Here is a 21,191-nt window from a genome sequence, read left to right on the forward strand (position 1 = left end):
GGTTTTGAATCGATCGTTATGATATTTGTTCACCCAGAATCAGTTTTGAAGTTGGCTATTCTTTGAGCAGAGCTCGATGGTGTTCTATGAGAATTCCGGATTGCAAAACCTGTATGACATAGTACGATATTGTCAGGTAATGTAGCAAATCTTATGGATGATATCATACTGTGTTCGTTACGTTGTCAAAGCGTCAAATGTTTGTAGAGTAGAAGAAGTAAGTCTCACCAATTAATGTAGGGTAGCACGAAGTGAAATAAGCGAGAGGGAATAGACTTAGACGGTGTGGTCACATACAACAAAGACCAAGATGTGTAAGAGTAAACAAAAGCATTAAAGATTGACTTCACGCAATACTCAAGATGCTGATATCCTAGACTTTTTTATGTTTATGTTTATGTTTATTCATTCTTCTTCTGTGTTTCCAAATTTTATCTTGTACCAATGAGCAAGAACACACATAATTTGGTATTAAACCTAGTAATATGTTGTTTGGTGTGACCAATTGGTAAGTGGACCCTGTTAATATGTTCTTGTTCTCCTGCTCCTGCTGCTGCTGCCGCTTCCTCCTCCCTCCTCCGTCTTTGTTGTGCCGTGTCCAGATTTATTTGGGCAAATCCGGGGTATATCCCAGATTCCCACACCAGTATGCCTGTCGTGTCGTGTCTAACGGGTACTTTCTCCAAAATCGAGGATCCCTGTAACATGGATGAACAGACTAGGAAGAACTGCTCCATCTGATTGTCCAGATTTGACATGCAAACGTTCCTTGGATGGTACCAACACCGGAGTTCTATTACTAAATCCACTGAGTAACGCTATTTCTTCAAGTATATCTACTATGAAAGCACACATTGGTTGTCAGCATTAGTGGTCTCCTTTATTCACCTTACAGGCTGTAGTTCTAGTTGAGAGTCAAAATTTCCCGTGGGTATGAAATCCAGCCATGTAAACTATTATTTTGCAATTGACATCTGCTATAGTCGTTGGTTCAAAAGTATAATCTCTCCTTGTTTCCAGACTAGAAGAGAATGCCGAAGAAGTGCTTTCTTCAGACACTTTGCTGAGCCATTACAAGACTGCAATGGTACCATATTTCTGCTTCCACCATCAATATTTGTTTCTTAGTTTATTTTTTGTATTAAGTTGAGGGCTTGTTTTGTGCAAACCGATGCTCTGGACTATCAATGAAGGAAGCATGGTAATGTGCACATAAATTGATTTGGGTCTCAAGGCCTGCCCTCTCTGATGCCATTTGGCTTTGATTTGGGGGCATGGTTCTACAACAAAACATCCCTGTAGCTCCTCGGTTCTTGGAGGTTTAGGGGGGCCACTGTTTTAGTAGTATTCTGAGAGCGGCCACTTTGTGCATATATTGCCAAAGGTTAGGTCTGTCTCCAATCATCCCCACCCATACCTCCAATGATTGGGGACTAGATGGGTTATGTTATGTTGTTGTTGTATTAAGTTGAGGGCTTGTGGAATCGACTCTGTTTTCATATTGTCTCAGGGATGTGTGACAACTGTTCATTTTCAGCTGAAGTAAAGGAAATGGATGTCTCTGGTAGCTTTCTTTTTGACTCTGGATGACATTTATGATATTCTATTATTCTCTGATCACTTCTCTATTGGTACGAAAAAAAAGAAGGAAAAGAAACAATCAATAACAGTACCTATATAAATGAAGCTTCTCTTTGCATTCTCTTTTATTTGTGTGGTTGATTGTAGTTTGTGCCGAATTGCAAAGTGCATCGCTAGACTAAACTGAACACATTGTTATTTCCATTTTCCATTATCTGTTTTTTCTTTGGCTTGAAGATCCGGCAAGTCAGACAAGGCTTTGTGGAGACAAAAATTGTTATTTCCAGTTTGTAGATCGAAAGGTTTTTATGGTCTTAGGTTGAAGACAAATATGAATCTGTTGAGATGTAAGTCGCCAGAGCTTCTAATAGGGTCATTGAAATTTCTAGTAGTGTGTCGGAGATCCTAGTTGAGTCCAAAGATGAGACGATGGAGATGCTGAAGCAGAGAATCTACAACAGATGCAAATTATGCAAACAGATGCGGATACAGGGAAATCCAACAGCTAACAGAGAAGTTGCAACTGTCTCTGCTCTGATTCAACGATACAATCTAAAGCGAAAAGACAGAGAAGAATTATACTGCAAAAGGGGTAAAATGATATGAGGCTAAGATAGGACTATATAGGTTAACCCTAATATAACAAAAAGTCTACGCTACCCTAACAACAAAGGTTAAATTACATAACTGAAATCCTCTACGTTCACAGCGACATACAGTAAGAAGTAGTGGAGGTGGCAATTACAATAACAATACTAGATAGTGATGGTATTGAGGTAGCACCAGTGGAGGTGATTATGTTGGTGGTTGTGTTAGTTGTGGTGGTATTGGAAAAATTGAAGGTGGAAGCAGAGCAGTGGCCTTAGTTTAGGGGTAATGATTGTGAAGTATTTTCGGTTATTGTCATTTATCTTTTATGTTAAGGGTAGTGTAGTCCTTTTATATTATTAGGGTTTGCCTAAGGTTATTAGGGTTAGCCTATATAGCCCCATTATTAGTCTTTGGTTGGGATTCATGGAGGCAGTTTTTCTTGGCAAGGTATATAGACTGTATAATTTTTTTTGTTGTTGGAAAGATTGGGGAAAAGGCTTCTTGAGTTTAGAGTTTAGTTGGGTAGCTTAGGTGGTTGGGTGGAGTTGATCTAATACAAGCATTGAAACCAATGCCAAAGCCACCCAAGGATTGGTTTGGCTTAGATCCTGCGTAGTGGGTAGAAACTGACCTTGGCTTAGGTTCATTCTTCTCAGTTTTGATTAATTGGGTTACCTTCACTAAAGCCAGCTTCAACCTAGTTAATTTTGGAGTGCGTTGGGTCTTCCAGGATGATGCTGCATGTTGTGAAATTTTAATGTACTCGCAAGCGCACGAATCGTATTGAAGTATAGTTATACAAGTGTGAGGTCGAACCCACAGGGACTTGTGCATTTTTATAGGAAAACTAAATAAACTAAAACTGATTAAACCCTAACCTAGTTGACAAAATTTGCGATTGATTTGTAAACTAAAAATAAAACAAGCAATAGTAAAAACAAATAAATAAGTTGACTGTTGAACGAACTTGATGAAAAGAAAGTGTCTATGGTTTCAAAATCCACACTCATGTATTCATAGCAGTTTCTAACAAACTCTTATTCATTTCCCTACTCTTCTTCACTGTAAATTGGTAGCTAAACTCTATTACCGTAGAAAATATCATTGTTGCAACCTTTTAGAAAACTAACTTTATGTACGCTCTTCCTCGCCTTAATGTTCAAGACCAAAATTCATATGTATCCATTTGAAAACAAATCACAAAAGATATCCAGTCCTTGAAATCAAGAGTTGCATAGCAGGGCTAAGTAATTAGCTAGCAATCCCATATCATGGAAAAAACATGATTGGATCCATATCCAAAAGTGATTGGGACATAAGGCTCGGTTTGGTAATCCATATCCAAAAGTATTAACTTAATTAAAATGAGGTAAGAACAATTATTTGATTAAACCATACGATCGGAAAATAAATAAAGAGTTTGCAAATACTTGCTACAAAACATGAGGTTTCATCCTCAACCCTAGCCTAAAAATCTAGCCTCTCATGTAGGCTTTTTCTCCATTTTCCAGCAGCAACCGTGGTCGTCTCTGTGATGGTGGAGTGCGTGGTGCAGTGATATTTCCAAAAGTGATTCCACTGCCTCCTTTAAATAATGCCGAGAGTTTCCTTTTGTAAGGAAGAAAATTCCTTTAGAAATTGCCTTTCCTTTTTCCCTTGATTCTCAAACCCAATCTTGCCTTAGCCAAGTCCCAACCACATGCAGAACATAATGGCGTGTGCTATCGGAACCAATTCTGGTGCAGCCTATTCTTGATTTCAAATCACAACTTAATTGGACCCACCATTTACATTAATTTGAATGCAATTATCCTCTTTCCTGCATAATTAAAGAATTTCATGTAAAATGATCAAAAGATGATAACTATATCTAATTAAGCACAATAAAGAACTAGGAAACATATGACATTGGGGCTTCAAGATGTCAATATTTTACGCTCATCACTGCGGGGCTTCTCTATGGTTGGTGGTGGGGAGTTAGGTTAGCTAGACAAAGAATAAAGGTGTGGTTGCTCGCTCCTTTATGTTTATTGTGGTTGTTTTGGAGAGATCGTAAAAGCAGGACTTTCCATGGAGACACAGATTTGATACATGAGTTGCGCCATTTCTGGTCTATTGTATACGGAGTAGAGTGAGGGTCCATCTTTCATTTAGTTTGGATCAAATTGTTAAATTTGTTGACCATCATCAATTTTTTTTTGTTGTAATTTTCTTTTAATCTTTTTGACTGTTGATTTAGCCTAGTCCTTCCCTGTGGTGGTTTTGGTTAGTACAGGCTTAATCTCACTTCTGCATATAGGTTACTTCCCCTTTGATGATCTTCTACATACTACTTACCAGAAGAGGAAAAACGAAGGTATATAGGATGAACCAATAGACCTTGAGTTGTTGTCTCGTTAACATCTAGTGGCTCTAGCCTGTCAGGTGCACACTCCCATAACATTTCGTAAATAATTTCAAACTTTTTTACCTTGAGACATAGTGGTCTAGCTGGACTTTACCGGTGTAGCATTGATCGTGGAACTATCACTGTAATATCTTGCGCATGACATTGTTGACAGACAATTACTCAATCCCATCAATTTATGGCTGGAAGAGTGGAGAGCGTATAGAGTTTAGTTTCGGTTTTATTTTCCCCAAGTGGATACTCGAATGCTCCACCCATTGTTATCATGTTAATAGGTTATTATCTACCTGCACCTATATGCGTACATAACTTCGTGACAAGATCCTTCAAGGGCCCTCTCTCCTCACTCTTGAATGCCGGTTCCATTGATATTGAATCTCACTCCCCATTGGGATGAATCCAAATAAACAAAAGACGAGCTACTTGCAAGAAAACTAGTAGGTCCAAGCTTACATAAGTAATATAAGAAAGTATAATCTCGTACTTGATATGTTAACATTATATTGATAGTTTCACAGATTTTATTTGCAACTTGGTATATTGTCTCATTGTTCAAGATATATACTACGTCTTAGCAAATATATATATGTATCGTAGATAGGATAGATAAAGATCACTTGTTATATAGGTATGTTTTACATATGAGGCCGGTTCCGCTCACACAGTTTATGACATAAAATTTGACACTCAATATCAACCATTTAAATCAATGGCTGAGATGATATTGTATTATCTCCCCTCTATCTCACTCACAGCTAAACTCTCTCCCTTCGTCCCTCACCACAACCCTGTGACTCCCCTCCCCTCCCCTCTCTAGCACTTCCATGTCTGGCCGACCCTAACTCTGGCTAGCCCTATCTCTGGCGAGCCCCAACTCCGGCGAGCCCCAACTTCGCCTCTCGACCCCATCCACTCCCCATCGTACCCACGCAAAGCAAAATCACACCTGCCATCGCTCCCGCCACTGTTAAAACCAACCATCAACTCATTGTTTTACCTTTCCTCACCATATCGAAAATTGTAGCAATACTCAATCTGTCGCCAGAGAAGAACTAAATATTAGAGGAGAAAATTAGTTGTTATTCAACTAATAAGTCAGCATTACTTTGGGGCATTCAATCAGTCTATAGAGAAGATAAGCACTGATTCTTTCCAGTGAAGAGATAGAGATTTCCAAACTCCAATCGCTTTCATTGATCTAGTTACCCATCTGTTCATGGGACTCTTCTACTTTTTCATTACGGAGGGTGGAATCAGAAATTACAAGGGACAGTGGATGGGTCTTTGGAATCTCTCTCTCTCTTAGCCAAAGATGGGTTCGCCGGAGAGGGCCTCGCCAAAGATGAGTGGTGGCGGCTAGGGTTAGGGTTTGGTGATAGTGGTGTGTGAATGTTTTGGGGAAGAAGATGGGTAATTTTAGGGTGCGGTAATGTTTAGGGAGAGAGATGTTTTTGTTAAGTTCTAATCTCAGCCTTTGAAATCAATGGCCGAGATGAAGTGTTAAATGTTGTGTAAGCAGAACCGGCCCCTTTATAGATATAGATATCTAACAGCCCCCATAGGTGCTTCAAATCTTAGACTCTTCTATATGCCTTTACTTCCCCGCCATCGCTCCTCCTTCCACCTCTGCACCACTCCCATTTTTTTATGGTACACAATTGTTGAGCTTGTTTATGATCCATCTGATATTTATTTGTCTTTTGAAGGTTGCATTATGTTATCAGTTTGAAATCTAGTTGAACTCTTGGGGCACTTTTCAGAACACTTTGTCATTATAAGTTCATGCTTTGCGTGACTTTTATGCTTATCAATTTTCAGGACATGCAAAATCTTTGTTATCTGTGGTGCACGATGTGCAAGAGAATGACCAGCGATTAACGATGTTGCAATTGGTGGACAAAATGAAGGTTAAGAACAAGGGTGTAGGTTAGCTCTATTACTTTGCTGCGTCCTTTCACATCTGTCTAAGTATAATGAATTGGGTGTATCTGGGAGTGGTATTACTTTTCTTTGCCGGAAAATAGTTAATAATATGAGCTATTACTAGTAATCCACAGTATAGTACTATAGTGGTACTCCTTTGGTCTGAGCATGGAAAAGGCTTAGTATACGTTACCTCCAAATTAATGTCTAATCTAAATTCTGTCGGCGAAAAAGGTAATTTGATTTGCTTTTTTGTAAAATTGAAATTAAAAGCTTAGAATACAAATATTAAAGTAAATCAGTGGAGTAAAGATCTACGAATTCTATTCCACCCTATCCACGTAACGATGATTTAATATAAAGTAAAGAGAACCATTCGAATCATGTGAGTTTATCACATGCAAGAGAATACTAGCAAAGACTTAATCAGTGTAGCACGAATGGTCTTAATACACAATCGTCTTACCTAGCATAGCCTATCTTAACCGAACAATAAACGAATCAAAGAAAAAAATTGTATTACTATGATTTCGCAATCACGTAAAACAAAATCCCGAGATATATGGGAAGATAAAAGCTTTTCTTAGAAATGAAGCAAGAAATACTTCAACATCACATGCTTGTGACTTGAGTAGTTGACCTCTAAATGTATACAAGAGGAGTTTAGCCCAGATATATGGAAAGGGTTTCATCAACACCATAGAGGAGTTTAGCCGCACATGGTTGGTAGGATCTTTTGTGTGTGTGTGTGTGTGTGGTTGCAGTGGATCTGATAAGGCTAAATAAGAGTTCTTACAAAACAGGGATAGAAAACCCCTCGAGCATCATTAAATAGGAGATTACTTGTACAATTTGGCCTAACCTATGATACACGGATCCATGTTTTTGGGCGAAGTACCCGTGTCGACACGACACGACACGGGTACGGGTACTCGTGCCGGATTCGTGGGAAATAATCGGACACGTTCAAAGATTATGGTGATAGTGAAGACTGAAGAGTGAAGACAGAATAAAAAAAAGCTTGAGGATTCGATGAACTCTACCTCCAAATCTCTAAATGGGCTTTTCTGGTGGTGCTTGTGTGAGGATATGGATGCTCTGGCTTTCTTTTTGAACGACCATGTTCATCGGAGCAGATCATCGCCGTCGAAGGAAGAGCAGATCGTCACCGTCGAGAGAGAGAGAGAGAGAGAGAGAGAGAGAGACCTGGACGTCAAAGAGCTGCTGCTATGGTTGGGCTGCTGCTGCGTGTAGATATATGTTTTAGGGTTCTGTAATTTTGTTACTATGTAGTGGGTCTTTCTTTGTTTGGGTTGGGCCTAAGTGGGCTGGCTCAACTAAGACTTGTATTTCTCACAGAGTTGGCCATAAGACATCTCATTTATTAATGGACCATTAAAACATGGGTTTATCCTTTATTATTTAGTATGCATCTTTTTTGTATTTGTTGGAATGAATAAAATTTCAAATTAAATGATTATATTTTGGAAAATAATTTTATATATTTCAATAAATAATATAAAAAATTCTATATATATAAATATTCAATAGATCCCCGCACCCGTGTCCGAATTCGGATACATATCCCCGAATCCTCTATTTTCAGTTTTGAGGTGTCCGACCCTTGGATATGTACCCGCACCCAATTCTCGTACCCGTGTCCGTGTATCATAGGGCCTAACAGCAAAAATATGAAGCCCAACTATAGACTATTATCCTTTTGCACCAACTTGTCTGCACAAGCATTGCCTTCTGGTAGATGTGCTTCACCAATTCCACTTGCATCTTCTGCATAAGAAATCTGCAATCATGTAGCAAGGCACTAAGTTGGTACAAAGGAGAGATCTCATTACTTAGTAGCAGCACAACCAGCTGTGCATCTATCTCCACTTCCAAATTTTGAATGCCGAGATCCAAAGCAAGTCGTAAACTGTCATGGAATCCCCAAAGTTAAGCAGTAATGCTGGCGGTGAACCCAATATTTTGGCAAAACCCAGCAACCTAGTGACTGTCATTGTTCCTAATCAAGTAATAAGGCCTCCGGTAGTCTCCCTGGTGAGCCCGTTTGACCTAGGAAACGTTAGATTTGTAGAACTAGTATTTTCACTCATATGTGAAGCCCTTTAAATTCGGTTTCCAATCCATTGACCAAGAAGTCATGGTCAAAATCCCGAGAGCTGTGCAACTTGATTCATAATTCAGCATAGAATCAAAGTATCAAACTCTTGGTATTTCCTTCGAAATTGGATCCGATAGATTTTCTTGAAGGATTCCAAGTAACCAAGTCCTCTAGACCTTCTAGGAATGCGTTTCTTTCTTTATTCCTCACTTTGGGTATCTCATATTGCAACCCCGTCCATCTTTGTGTCTTTAAAACCACCAAGTTAACGCCCAATTCGTACAAAAAACGGCTCCAGTGACCTGAACTTATAAAATAGTCGAAAGTGAGTCCAACAACATGGATTAAGAACTTGAAAAATAAAAATTTAGGGGCCTCCCTGTATATGTTCTGGCACTTATCAGGGGTCTATATCTGCAATTGCAAGTGCCCCAATTTGGACGGAGTCGGAGCATGTTTCCATTGTCCATACTGCGTTTTATAAAATGGGCAAACGATTGTAAACCGAGTTTGCTTCTGGTGTGTGTTTGGATGACAAGGAGTTAAAAATTCTGAGCTGGATCCAAATTATTTTGTCATCTCTAGGAGAATCTCGGCATGTATTGCTTCCCCTTTGAGAATCTAGGCATGCAGTCTGATTGTGTTGGCAAATTGCATATTATATATGCAAAATAAGACAAAATATGTTGTGATTTGAAAGCTTCATTCGGATGGGAATAAAATTTTGGCATAACAGACAATGCGGTTTGACAGCTTCCATCGATTTAAATACCGCATAAATTGGATTCAATATTGCAAAGATGGACACTTGTTCAAAAGTTCCCAAAATTCAATCTTGATTTATGGAGTACAATGCATTTGGTTTGTGCTTTTGACTAGCCCGAAGTGTAAGGCTTTGGTTATCGGTTGCGAAATAACTCGGTAAGACAGAGATCGATCCACAGGGAATGGCTTTTTGGAGAGATTGTCGATGGATCTTTATGGTGGTTTGTAGCTATAGGTAGCCAACCCTTGAGTTTGATGGAATTTTGGTGAATTTATTTTCTTTTTGGTGAAAATACACAAGGACCCCCTCAACTATGCCTTTTTTCCACGGAGACCCCTTAACGTTTAAAACCGCCCATACAGACCCCCTTAACTATATGAAATGAAAAATTGGCTAACTCTGTTAACGGAATGAGGGAAAATGACGATTTTGCCCCTAAAAAATTGCCCACACTGGCCCCCTCATCTATAGAAATTGTCCACGTTGATCCCTTCATCTTAATGGTCTTTTTGACAGAAGGGTGTCGAGTGGTTGATGTTGTGAGAGAAATAAGGAAAAGTGTATAGGGTGTTGTGTTAACTAACCCTAACACAATCAATTCTTATTTATATAATAGTAAATCATAATATAAGACTACATTAACCAATGTGGGACTAATACCAATCCTATATTCTAACACTCCCCCTCAAGCTGGAGACTCCAGCTTGTTACATATCAACCAACGAAACAATTATCTCAACTACTATTAGCAATAATGAAAAACAACCAATTTGTTAAAAACAATGGAACAACTTTCAATAGCAACGACCAATGAACGACTTCAACGATTTCAACGCAGAAAACGACTTCAACAACCAACCAACTTCAATGACTTCAACTTCAGCGATTTCAATGACTTCAACGAAATAATTTCAATGACCAATGAACAACGAACGAATTCAACGACCACCCGACCAATGAACGATTTCAACGACCATCGAATCAACGAACGAATTCAACATAATAATTTCAATGACCAACAAAACCAATTTCAACTACCAACTTCAACGACCAATAACAACCAACTTCAATTACCAAACAACCACCCCCAATTTCAATGAAATAGAAGACAAAACAAGATATGTTACCACGCTCGTCAAAATCACGACCATGATACCCAGAATCATGGCTGCGACCATGACCATGACTGCATGAAGAACCAAACTCACCAGAGACAGTGGAAGCAGAATCAGTTTTCTCTTTAGTCATTTTACCAAACAATGGAGAGGCAACCAAAGAATGAATGGCCACACAGTTTCAATCGACTAATCAATTGACTAAACAACCAACCGATCAAACCTTGGTGGCCACTATTCAACAACCAATAGTAAATAAGCAACGAAACGAATCACCAAACCTCATCAACTAACAATAAACCCAACAGCACAACCAACACCGAAAGCAACGAAGGAAGTCAACAATACCATACTGATTTGAGAAGTAAGACAAGCTGAATAGCAAAATCAACAATACCTTGACTGGTAGACCACCAAAGCACAAATCAGGTACAGAGGATATACCAAATCGGCAACCAATGAACACATGCAAACTGTTCCGAACATAACACAGTGCTGCTGTGATGATTTCGAGCATTATATGATAACGTTGAGGGTCGAAATCCAATCTGCAGTAACTGGGTGATGATTTTGAGGGTGAATAATAGGGTTTCAAGCAGATTCGAGCAATTTTCAGGGGATTCGAAGTTCGATTTCAGGGGTTTCGAGGTTGGGTAAGGCTGTTTTGGAGTTGCTGGTGACTGGGTTAGGGTTATGAGGCATAAAGATGAGGTATTTGGGGCTAGGGTTTCCAGAAAACACTGTTCACAACCGCGTGATTACTGTTCACGCCTGCGACAGTGGTGGCTGATGCTGTTAGGGTTAGGATTAGGGTCTAGGGTGGGTTAGGATCACGCTCTGATATCATGTTGTGAGAGAAATGAGGAAAAGTGTATAGTGTGTTGTGTTAACTAATCCTAACACAATCAACTCTTATTTATATAATGGGAAATCATAACATAAGACTACATTAACCAATGTGGGACTAATACCAATACTATATTCTAACAGTTGACAGTTATAGTTGAGGGGGTCTTCGTGTACTTTCACATTCTTTTTTTTGCCAAATTTTGGTGATTTTGAGACTAGGTTTCCCCAAATTAAACTTAAAACTATGCTTTGCAAGTGGTTAACTAAAAAGCTGGAACCACGGGTTTACATCACTCATAACCCAAATAGATCCATGATTCTCACGATTTTGCTCGATTGAGACACAACGAAATTTTTTGCTCCCTTGGAAGATTTCGCAGTGGAAAACCCTTTTATTCTTTCTGGTGTTTGATTTGATCAAGGCTTGAATATAAGTTTGTTAAACCCTTAAAATGACATTGATTTAGGCATTATGTGTGCCAAAGTGATTGTCGACACATAATAAAAAACATAACAACCTTGAGTTTTATAATTGATAGCTATGAGCCTAGATCAGAAACAAACTTTGATATTTGCGAGTGAGAATCGTAAACCCACTTAGGCCATAGAGTGATACTCACCCTAGGCCGAGCCTATAACGACTACTCCATTAACGAAGAACTCGCTACGGAAAGGTTAAAAGGAGGACTAAAAAGTATAAACGTAGCTAATTCTTTAGGTGATTACAAAAGATTGGTCTTAGAGTGTACCGAGGAGATATATACGGCAGAGCTAGCCAAAGACCCTTTGTATCTTCAACCTCAAAGGATTCCACAACCAAGACTAATGTTAGATTCAAGTTCGGTGTGAGAAACAACCGATTAGTTTGCGAGAACCCACAACCGAACCTCAATCTATTGATTCTATGAATTGAAACTAAGAATATAACAAACTAAGATTATGAGATGAAATCGAAACAAAGAATTTAGAACTACAATCTTATTACAACTCGAGTTTTACAACTAGCTTCCAAGGATTAAGGAAGAAATGTGCTAAAGAACAAGGGGAAATGATTTGCTAAAGCCAAAGGGGTAGAGAGAGTGGAAGGCTGGGAATCCTCCAAAATATCTCAGAGTTCACTTATATAGGCCCCCAATAAGTCCAAGCAAAACCTAGAGGACTAAGTCAAATTGGAGTTCGCACATACTATGGACTAGTACAGAATTTTGCCTGGATCAATCCACAAACATTTTGTCTTGTTTTGAAAATTTTCTATGTACTGGTATAGACTTTTTTCCATAGCAATCCACAGACCTTTTTTTATGTACTTTGATTTTTTTCTTCTTTTTGACTTCTAGCCCTCCCTCGGACACTTTGACACTTCTCCAAATGAACATTTAGGACTCGGGAGGGGACCTCCTTGGTTCTTCAAGACCTTGGCTACCTCGGAGGGTTATCCACAGCTCTCGGATTCGCCTTATTAATGCAAATTACCTGTAAACACTCAAGAAATACCTTCACGCAATATCATTGAAACTATCAATTATATGTACATAAACACAACATAATGAAGGACATAAGCTCCAAGACAATACATAACTGGGTGCTTATTATTTTGTCCAACTAATTAGTGTTGAAAAATAAATAAAAATGAGATTAAGATGAAGAAATACGGGAAAAAGACTTAGACTTGCGGAGGTAGAGGGCAAAATATTCCTTCTTATAGCTTCTGTAAGCCTGCTGCAACAACTACAACCACCGATTTGAAGAAATGTGGAAGATGGGTGTGTCCATTTATCAGCGTTGGCTTCAATGGATGAAACCTGTAGAACAATTGACATAAATAGAATTAGTTTCCATTGGACTTCTTAGGATAGCCACCAGGCACCAACCCACCTGTGCAGGAGGATTCTTATGAGACGGATATGCATGCCCTTGCATCTTCTGCTTTAGCTGACAATCACTCCCTTCTTGGTAAAGAAAATTCCCCACGTTCTAACTTGGAAAACAAGACATAGGCTAACTTCTTCAGGAGCTCTTTCCCCAAGTCATGGCGACTCCATTGTATTTACTAAACTTCGGTCTCTTGAACCCTTCCAGCAGAGCTACATCTGGATGTCGGAAAAAAATCCTTGAATCTCAGTTTCCTCCCGTATTGGTCTGCTCTACTGCAGCTTGTATCATTGCCTCTCATCGGAGCTGGTGTGGTAGGAAAATCGCAATGAGTTAATATAAATAGGCTGGACAAGCGCTTTCAGTTCTGTTGTTATAGTGTCGGGTCTATCATAGATTGCTTGGACTTTTCGAGTTCAACCTGGGGGTTCGAAGAAGATTAGTTCAATAGCCAAAGCGGACGAGAGAGAAGAGCAACTGGAAGATCTATTTCTAGAGAGATTCGCGCTTGGACCAGACCAGCTAACAACTAGCGGAGAGAGAGAGATTGACTCATAACCGAAGAGCTATAGAATCAGAGCTATCCATAACGGAGACAAATCCCTTCAGTTTTTGCATACACACTTCCAAAGACCAAACATTCATGTCAAATACGAGGTATGGGTGAAGTTGAAGCATCATGTTTGCATGAATGTCCACTTAAGGTCATTGAAATTTTGGGTAGTTTCTTGTAAACAATTGCTGTGATATTCCTTCACTAGTTCTTATTCTAGTAGTTATTGAGGTCCATATTGAACATCCCTAATGCTTTATTTTCTCTTCAGGTCCTGAGATGAAGAAAGATGAATTAGAGCAACTTGTGATTCAGCTTATATTAGATCGAGTTTTGGTAAGGATCATGGTTTTTTAGCCATCATAGTTGTAGACCATAGTTGGATCATTGTAATAAAGTTGATCATGATTATCGCTGATTCTTGGTTAGATTAGGGGGGATAGGATCTACTCACTGATCGGGTTCACGTTGGGACGCACTAATGAGGAAAATGCACCAATGCCAATCATTGATTTTTTATATGCAAAACAACATTCTACTAGTAGGAAAAGGAGCTTTGTTAGGGTAGGTGGCCTTCTATGCAAGGCTATTCTACATCGTTTGTTCTTGGACGTAAAGTATTGTTGGTTGGGAAGTTGTATGAGATGAAATTATAATAGACCACCATTTTGAAACCTTAATCAGCAAATCTTGAACCTCTAGCCCGACATTCTACTTCGAAACCCTACAGCACATTTGGAGTGCCATACACCTGAATTGAGCTATAGACTACTTGTTACAAGCACGAAATCACGTGATCTCACAAATGCAAGCCTGGCTTGTTTGACTGAGGCACGATTTCAAGACTTTTGAGCCCTAATGGGATTCACCGACTGTATAATCTATATCTGCTTGTTTTGAAGGTCGACTAAGGCCTTTGAATTTCTTACTTGATTCCAAGCATACTGAGTAGGTTTCAAACCCTAAATCAACAGTTCCGAACTTGATCTCCATGATTTGAGCTAATAATCGAGCTTGTTAGAGTTTGCAACTTACATGAACATCCTGAATTTTTTGTTTTTGATAAGTAAATAAGTATATTATAAATAAGGCATTAAGGGAATGCCACCCGTATACAGAAAGAGTCCACAAGACAAAAAGGCCTTATACACTCCCATGGGAATGGAAAAGCTCAAACCAATCTAGGAAAAGATCAAGAGAAGAGTTACACTCTCTCTTATCCCAACTATACAACCTAATCACCAAAAAACTTTTGATTCTAAACAAAGGTTGTTCGACCCCTTCAAAACATCTTGAGTTTCTTTCTCGCCATATAACCCACATCACCCAAAAGGAATCATTGTCCAAACTCGCTTCCTCCTCTTCTTTACTCTAGCACCTCTCCAAACAATTAAGAGTTCCATCACGGACCTAGACATGGCCCACTGCAAACCAAACCAGGCAAACACCATAGTCCATATCTACCAAGCCACTGGGCAGTGAATGAATAGGTGATCGACCGATTCTGCATCCCTTTTACACAACACCAATTGACAACAACTCTTTGCTTTCGTGTTAGATTATTAATAGTGAAAATCTTCCCTTGAGCCATACACCAAACAAAGAAACTCACCTTCAAGGGCACCACAGCATTCCAAATTGCTTGCCAAGGAAAGGAAGAGTTACCCTTTCCGGAAAGTGCTTGATAGTAGGATTTCACCTGAAACACTCAAGGTTTGGGTGGATAAGGAAGAAAGGTCGATAAGAGGTGGATATGATATGAGGGGGGATTGTTATATAAGGTGGGGTCCACGTTTACAAAAGGGGGATTAGTATATCCCATGTTTGTTTTGGGGTGGATATGAGTGAGGGATAATAGATAAATGTGGTGCATTTCTGTCCTCGCATCTGTTGCCCACCATCGCCAATGTCTTCAACGGCCACCGCCGAGGTCTCAACAACCAACGCACCCCCATTGTCTTCAAAAACCATCAATCCCAATCACCACCGTTCAGTTTCACCACTATCCAGTTTCAAAGCGCCATCGCTGACTCTGGCAACGACAATAATCGACGAGATTTTAGGGCACCGATCTGAGTTCTGAGACTCCGGAAAAAGGCAAAACAGGTGCCTCCCTCTCTTCTACCACATCGTGCCAAGGGGTGGTGTTGATTTATCCGGCTGCAAGGGGATATGGGTGGACCCATGAGACCATATTCGGGAGCTTAAGAAACAACCACTGGATATGGGTGGACTAGGATACCGTGAATGTATATATTTGTTAATGTTATATTATTTCCAGGGTAGTTTAGTCATAATGTTAATTAGGAATTAATTAGGGTTTCTCCGTTTTCTTTTTAATTTAGCTTGTTATGTTATTCTTGTAATCAATTGGATCATGCAATAGAACATACGTTGTTTCTCATTCTCCCTCCTTTGCAAGCTCTCATGATATTGGAGCCTACCTAGGCTGCAATATCTTCTCTCTGCACCTCTTCTCTCTTCTCTATGCTTTCTCAATCGTATCTACCAGAAACCCTAACGTGACTCTCCAGCTGTCTCTACGTTCTCTTAGTTTCCTCTAACGTGAAGGACTTCTAGTCGCAGAAAACCACCACCCATCTACTTTCCGACCTTCGACGACTCTTCTCCTGTACTCGCCGACCTACAACAACTCCTTTCTTGAACTTGCCAATCTCCGGCGACTTGTCCTGGTTCTCGCCGATCACCACCGCACCACCGCGTTTGGTTCTCTGTTGAAGCTCTATTACTCTTTGATTTGGTGACGAAGTCAGATTTTCTGTGGGTATTTATATTTTATTGTTCTATTGTGGCAGAGGATAGATTGACAAGTGTTCATTTGAATGAGGATAGCTATTCGTATTGGGCAACTGTTATGAAGAACTTTGTAGTTGGCAAGGGTATGTGGGGCTATGTTACTGGATTTACAGTAAAGCCTTCTGAGCTGCTTTTGCCAAGTGGCAACTGGAAACCAAAAAAGTACTCACGTGGTTTCATAATTCTGTCAAACCAAGCATAGAACTTTGTAGTTGGCAAGGTATGTGGGGCTATGTTACTGGATTTACAGTAAAGCCTTCTGAGCTGCTTTTGCCAAGTGGCAACTGGAAACCAGAAAAGTACTCACGTGCTTTCATAATTTTGTCGAACCAAGCATTGGTATGTACTTCTCCAAATATGATACGGCTAAGGAAGTTTGGGATTACTTGAGGGATTTGTACCTTGAGTCAAATTTTGCAAAGTAGTATGACCTTGAGATGTCCATTTGGCATGCCACACAACTGGATAAATCTATTCAGGAGTTTTACAATGAGATGACACGATATTGGGATCAATTGGCTCAAATGCTACCCGCTGAATTTTAGTCTCCCTTCTTGGGTGGAGTATCGTGAGAGTGAGTGCCTTGTACAGTTTCTCATGGCTCTTCGTGGGGCTATTCTTCATCGTTCTCCCTTACCTTCAATTAATGGTGCAGTTCGCGAACTTATAGCTGAGAAAACTCGATTTAAGGTGATGTCTATTGCATCTTCCTCTCAGTCTGTGCTTGCCACTCCACCTGCTCTGCCTGTTGTGCCTTCAACATCACTATTGCCCACCCCACCTTCACACTTGATGCAGGTTACAGGCAAGCCTAAGCCTCGTGTTACTACTATGGATGAGTGTAGCTTCTGCCGTCAGAAGGGGCATTGGAAGAATGTGTGCCCTAAGCTTTTACAGACGAACGGACGTAACTCTTCTCCAATGCAGGCCTCCTCATCTCGATCCTCATAGCAGTATTCTCGACCCCCACAGCAGTATCCTCGCTCTCCTGCAGCCCTTGTAGCTCCTACTAGTACAGGCACTCTACCATTTCCCTTATTTGATCAGTATCAAGAGTATCGTGCTTTTGTGTGGCTGCCACTCAGGGGGGTCCTTCACAAGCTTTTGTCCTAACCACCACCAGTCAGTTTGCATGGTTCTTATACCGCAAGTATCGTATCTACCACATGGATAGTCAATTCTGGTTCTTCTCACCATATGACTCCTTCCTTGTCTTTTAGTAATTGTGTATCTCCCATCTCTCCAATTAGTATTTCTACTACCAATGGCTCTCTTATACATGTGGTTTCTATCGGTTCTGTTCTTCTTGCCTCATCTTCTTCACAATCTATTTCAAATGTGTTTAACGTTCCCTAATGACCTCATAGTCTTCTTTCAATTAGTCAATTGTCTGACTCTAGGTTTGATGTTTTATTTTCTTCTTCTGGTTGTGTTGTGTAGGATCAGACGTCGAAGAAGTAGATCGGGACCGGGCGTAGGGGTGCAGATCTCTATGTTTTAGAGACTTTGCATGTTCCCATTGAGTCTACTACCATTGCCGTGCTGTCTTTTAGTTTAGATCAGCAGTCTTCTTTTTATCTTTGGCATTCTAGATTAGGTCATTTATCTAGTGAATGTTTGAAACTTTTGCTTAAGTCTGGTTGTTTGGGAAACATTTTAGTGAGCGATATTTCAGAATGCAGTGGTTTCAAGTTTGCCAAAATGTCTGCGTTACCTGTAATAAAAGTACTTCTGTCTCTACTTCTCCATTTCAAATTATTCATACAGATTTTTGGGGACCTTCCCCAGTTGTAACAAAAGGTGGTTCTTAGTACTATGTTTCGTTTGTGGATGATTTTAGCAGGTTTACATGGGTCTATTTATTGACACGCAAATCTGATTTTTTCACAGTTTATCACACTTTCCACGCAATGGTTCAATCCCAATTTTCAACAGAAATCAAAATCCTTTGCTCCGATTTGGGTGGGGAATATTCCCTGGGTGAATTCACTGATTTTTTAGCCACTCATGGGACAATTCATCAATCTTCTTGTACTGACAGTCCCGCTCAAAACGGGCATGCTAAACGCAAGCATCGTCACTTTCTTAACATTGCATAGTCTCTTATTGTCTACCCATATGCCTGCTGTATTTTGGGGCGAGGCTTTCCTTACTGCAGCTTATCTCTTGAATCGTATGCCTACTCCTTTTCTCTATCTAGCTCATCCCGGTATGAACGTCTTTATGGTTAGGTTCCTAAATTCTGTCCTTTGTGTATTTGGTTCTACCTGTTTTATTCTCCTTTCTAAACGCGATCGTACTAAGCTCAGTGCTCGTTGTGCTTTTTGTGTTTTTGTGGGGTATGGACTCCTGCAAAAAGGCTATCGTTGTTATGACCCTGTGTCCAAGAAATTGTATGTGTCTAGGCATGTCACGTTCCTTGAGCGTCTACCTTTCTTCTCTCTACCATCCACGCCTGCTACAGTCACCAAAGAGGATCTTCTGCATATTGATACATTCCCATCGGAGGTAAGGAGTATGTTCGTTCTCTCAAAGTGTCTGCCCCCTGTCTTCTTTGATTCCCACCTTATTCCTCCCTTCCCTAAGTACTATACCCGTGGGGGTTTGATTTGACAGGACCTTGACCGTAGTTCGGGTTAGGTTCCTTCCTCCGCAGCTCTGCGCCTCTGCTGCTGAACTTGCAATAAGTCACTAGGGCTGGGATAGCCCAGTGACCCTCCGATGATCAAGTTAGATCTCAGGGGAAGAATATAGATATAGGTTTAGGTTAGAATGGCATACCTCTCCAGGTGAGTATCCCTTTGTATTTATAGATCTAGGTTTACTTGGCCTCCAAGCTAGCGCGTGGAGAGAACGCTCGAGTAACCGCCTCGGATGACATCATATGTGACGAATGGGGCAAAGCGGTTACGGAGCACATGGCCAGATCTGATCCCAATGATTACACTTGCCGCATAATCTTCATGGGCCCATCTGGCGCAACTACTTTTCTTAGGAGGCTTCGGGAGCACCGGAACGGATACACTTTGTGGTGTTGATAATTACCGAAGCAGATACAGAGGTCTTGTCATCGAGCGATAAACCGAACAGCATCCTCGGGACCATTTAGCTTTTACCAAGTTGCGGGTCAAACCATCACGGGACATCAGTTCAAACCATTTGGCCAGGTTACCAAGACGGTAACCGAGTCCACTACAATAGCCCCTTAACTTCCTGGAGCGTTGCTTTTCGACTCTAGGGAGTTGACCATTCTCACGAAACGCCATGCCCGAATCTTGTACATTTATGTCACTGAGGCGATGAGCGACTTCGGTAGTTGTCAGACGTCAGCCCCAGCTGTCGGAGCCACGTGTTGATCATCGCCGAGGTACCAGGGATTGAAAGCTGTCTTGGCACGCGCCGTGTTAGTTGATTGGTACGAAACGTCCTTTCGGGGGACTGTGTCAGCATGCCAATGGTTCGTTAATTCGACGCTCTGACCTCGGGGCAGAACCTCCGCTACTGACTGTCGGATGAGGACACGTGTCAGAGATCAGACAGCTCGGTGCATGACGCTTCGTTTCCCGCGCAGCCCTTCGAACGCCCCTCTATAAATCGGAGAGATGAAGAGAGACGGTTACTTTTTCCTCTTCTCCGGTGTTGAAACTCTTCCACCGCTGCAACTTACCCTTAACCAAGATTTCGAGCGATTTGACAACGGATCTTTGCACGAAACTTAGGTATTATGATCTTCAAACATTAAACTTCATGTTTTGATCATTTTCTTCAAGCCTTTCGTCGTTTTTAGCATGCATTGCGGCTGAGCAACCGCTCGCATCGTCTGGTTCATGGCGGCGCTGGATTTTTCCGGCGCTGTTCATGTTCTTCCCAAGGCCTAAATCCTTCCTGAGGCCTATCTTCATCCCGAGACCATAGGAATAGTTACAGACCACAGGGACTCTTCTCGGGGAAGAGTGCTCTTGATAAAGACCGAGATCTAAAGGTTCCGAAGAGTGACGACCATTCTGTCCCGAGCATCAGACATTCTTGCTTTCCCCTAGGCATATAGCAACAGGTTTTTGCATATCTTTCTCTGTTAGGTAGGGGTGAATGGTCATTAAACTCTCCTCAGACAATTCTAGTAGCTCTGCTTCTTTACCCGTTGATATTCCCGAGGACATCCACGAAGCGCTTCGGATCCGAGCCTTCTTTCGAACCCCAGTGGATTACATCGAGCCCATCGAGCCTTTGAGATCCCCGTGTTAGGTGACCACCTTTGACCCCAGGATGACAGAGGCTCCCAGCACTTCAGACCAAAGGCCGGGACCCTACGCGAATGCTCCCGAAGAGGTTCGAGGACGACAAAGACCGATGAGGCCGTGCCCTTTTTTGAATCAATACTTAAACGGTACAGCGCCGGCCTACGCGGAATTCAAGAGGGTTTATAGCGTCCCCCCAGACGTCTAGGTTCAGCTATTACCGAACACCGATCCCCATGAGCTTCCACACCGACCGGGGGAGTTGATCTTTCCCCTAATGGCCATCACGGGGGGGGGGGGGGGGGTTCCGGTTTCTTTTGCATCAGTTCGTGTGTCGGGTACTTCGGACCCTATCTCTTA

The 21,191-nt window shown here is 41.0% G+C and overlaps 1 protein-coding gene and 1 non-coding gene across 3 annotated transcripts in view; both read left to right on the top strand.

The window, feature by feature from the left end:
* LOC131334522 (ATP-dependent DNA helicase Q-like 2) overlaps nt 1-21,191 on the top strand; it is a 54,157-nt gene that overhangs the window by 864 nt on the left and 32,102 nt on the right. Inside the window, exons 3-7 of one of the 2 annotated variants that reach the window (XM_058369566.1) lie at nt 71-136; nt 1,021-1,087; nt 1,511-1,564; nt 6,398-6,505; nt 14,048-14,112. In XM_058369566.1, coding sequence (XP_058225549.1) covers nt 71-136; nt 1,021-1,087; nt 1,511-1,564; nt 6,398-6,505; nt 14,048-14,112 — 360 coding nt within the window. The remainder of the gene's footprint in view (nt 1-70; nt 137-1,020; nt 1,088-1,510; nt 1,565-6,397; nt 6,506-14,047; nt 14,113-21,191) is intronic. The other variant, XM_058369567.1, reaches the window with a different exon arrangement.
* Nucleotides 1,186-1,293, top strand: LOC131335012 (small nucleolar RNA snoR100). The gene has a single exon (XR_009202406.1). It is a non-coding gene; the product is annotated as a small nucleolar RNA snoR100 (small nucleolar RNA).

Source organism: Rhododendron vialii, chromosome 7a (genome assembly GCF_030253575.1).
Source record: "Rhododendron vialii isolate Sample 1 chromosome 7a, ASM3025357v1".
NCBI classification, from domain to species: Eukaryota; Viridiplantae; Streptophyta; class Magnoliopsida; order Ericales; family Ericaceae; genus Rhododendron; species Rhododendron vialii.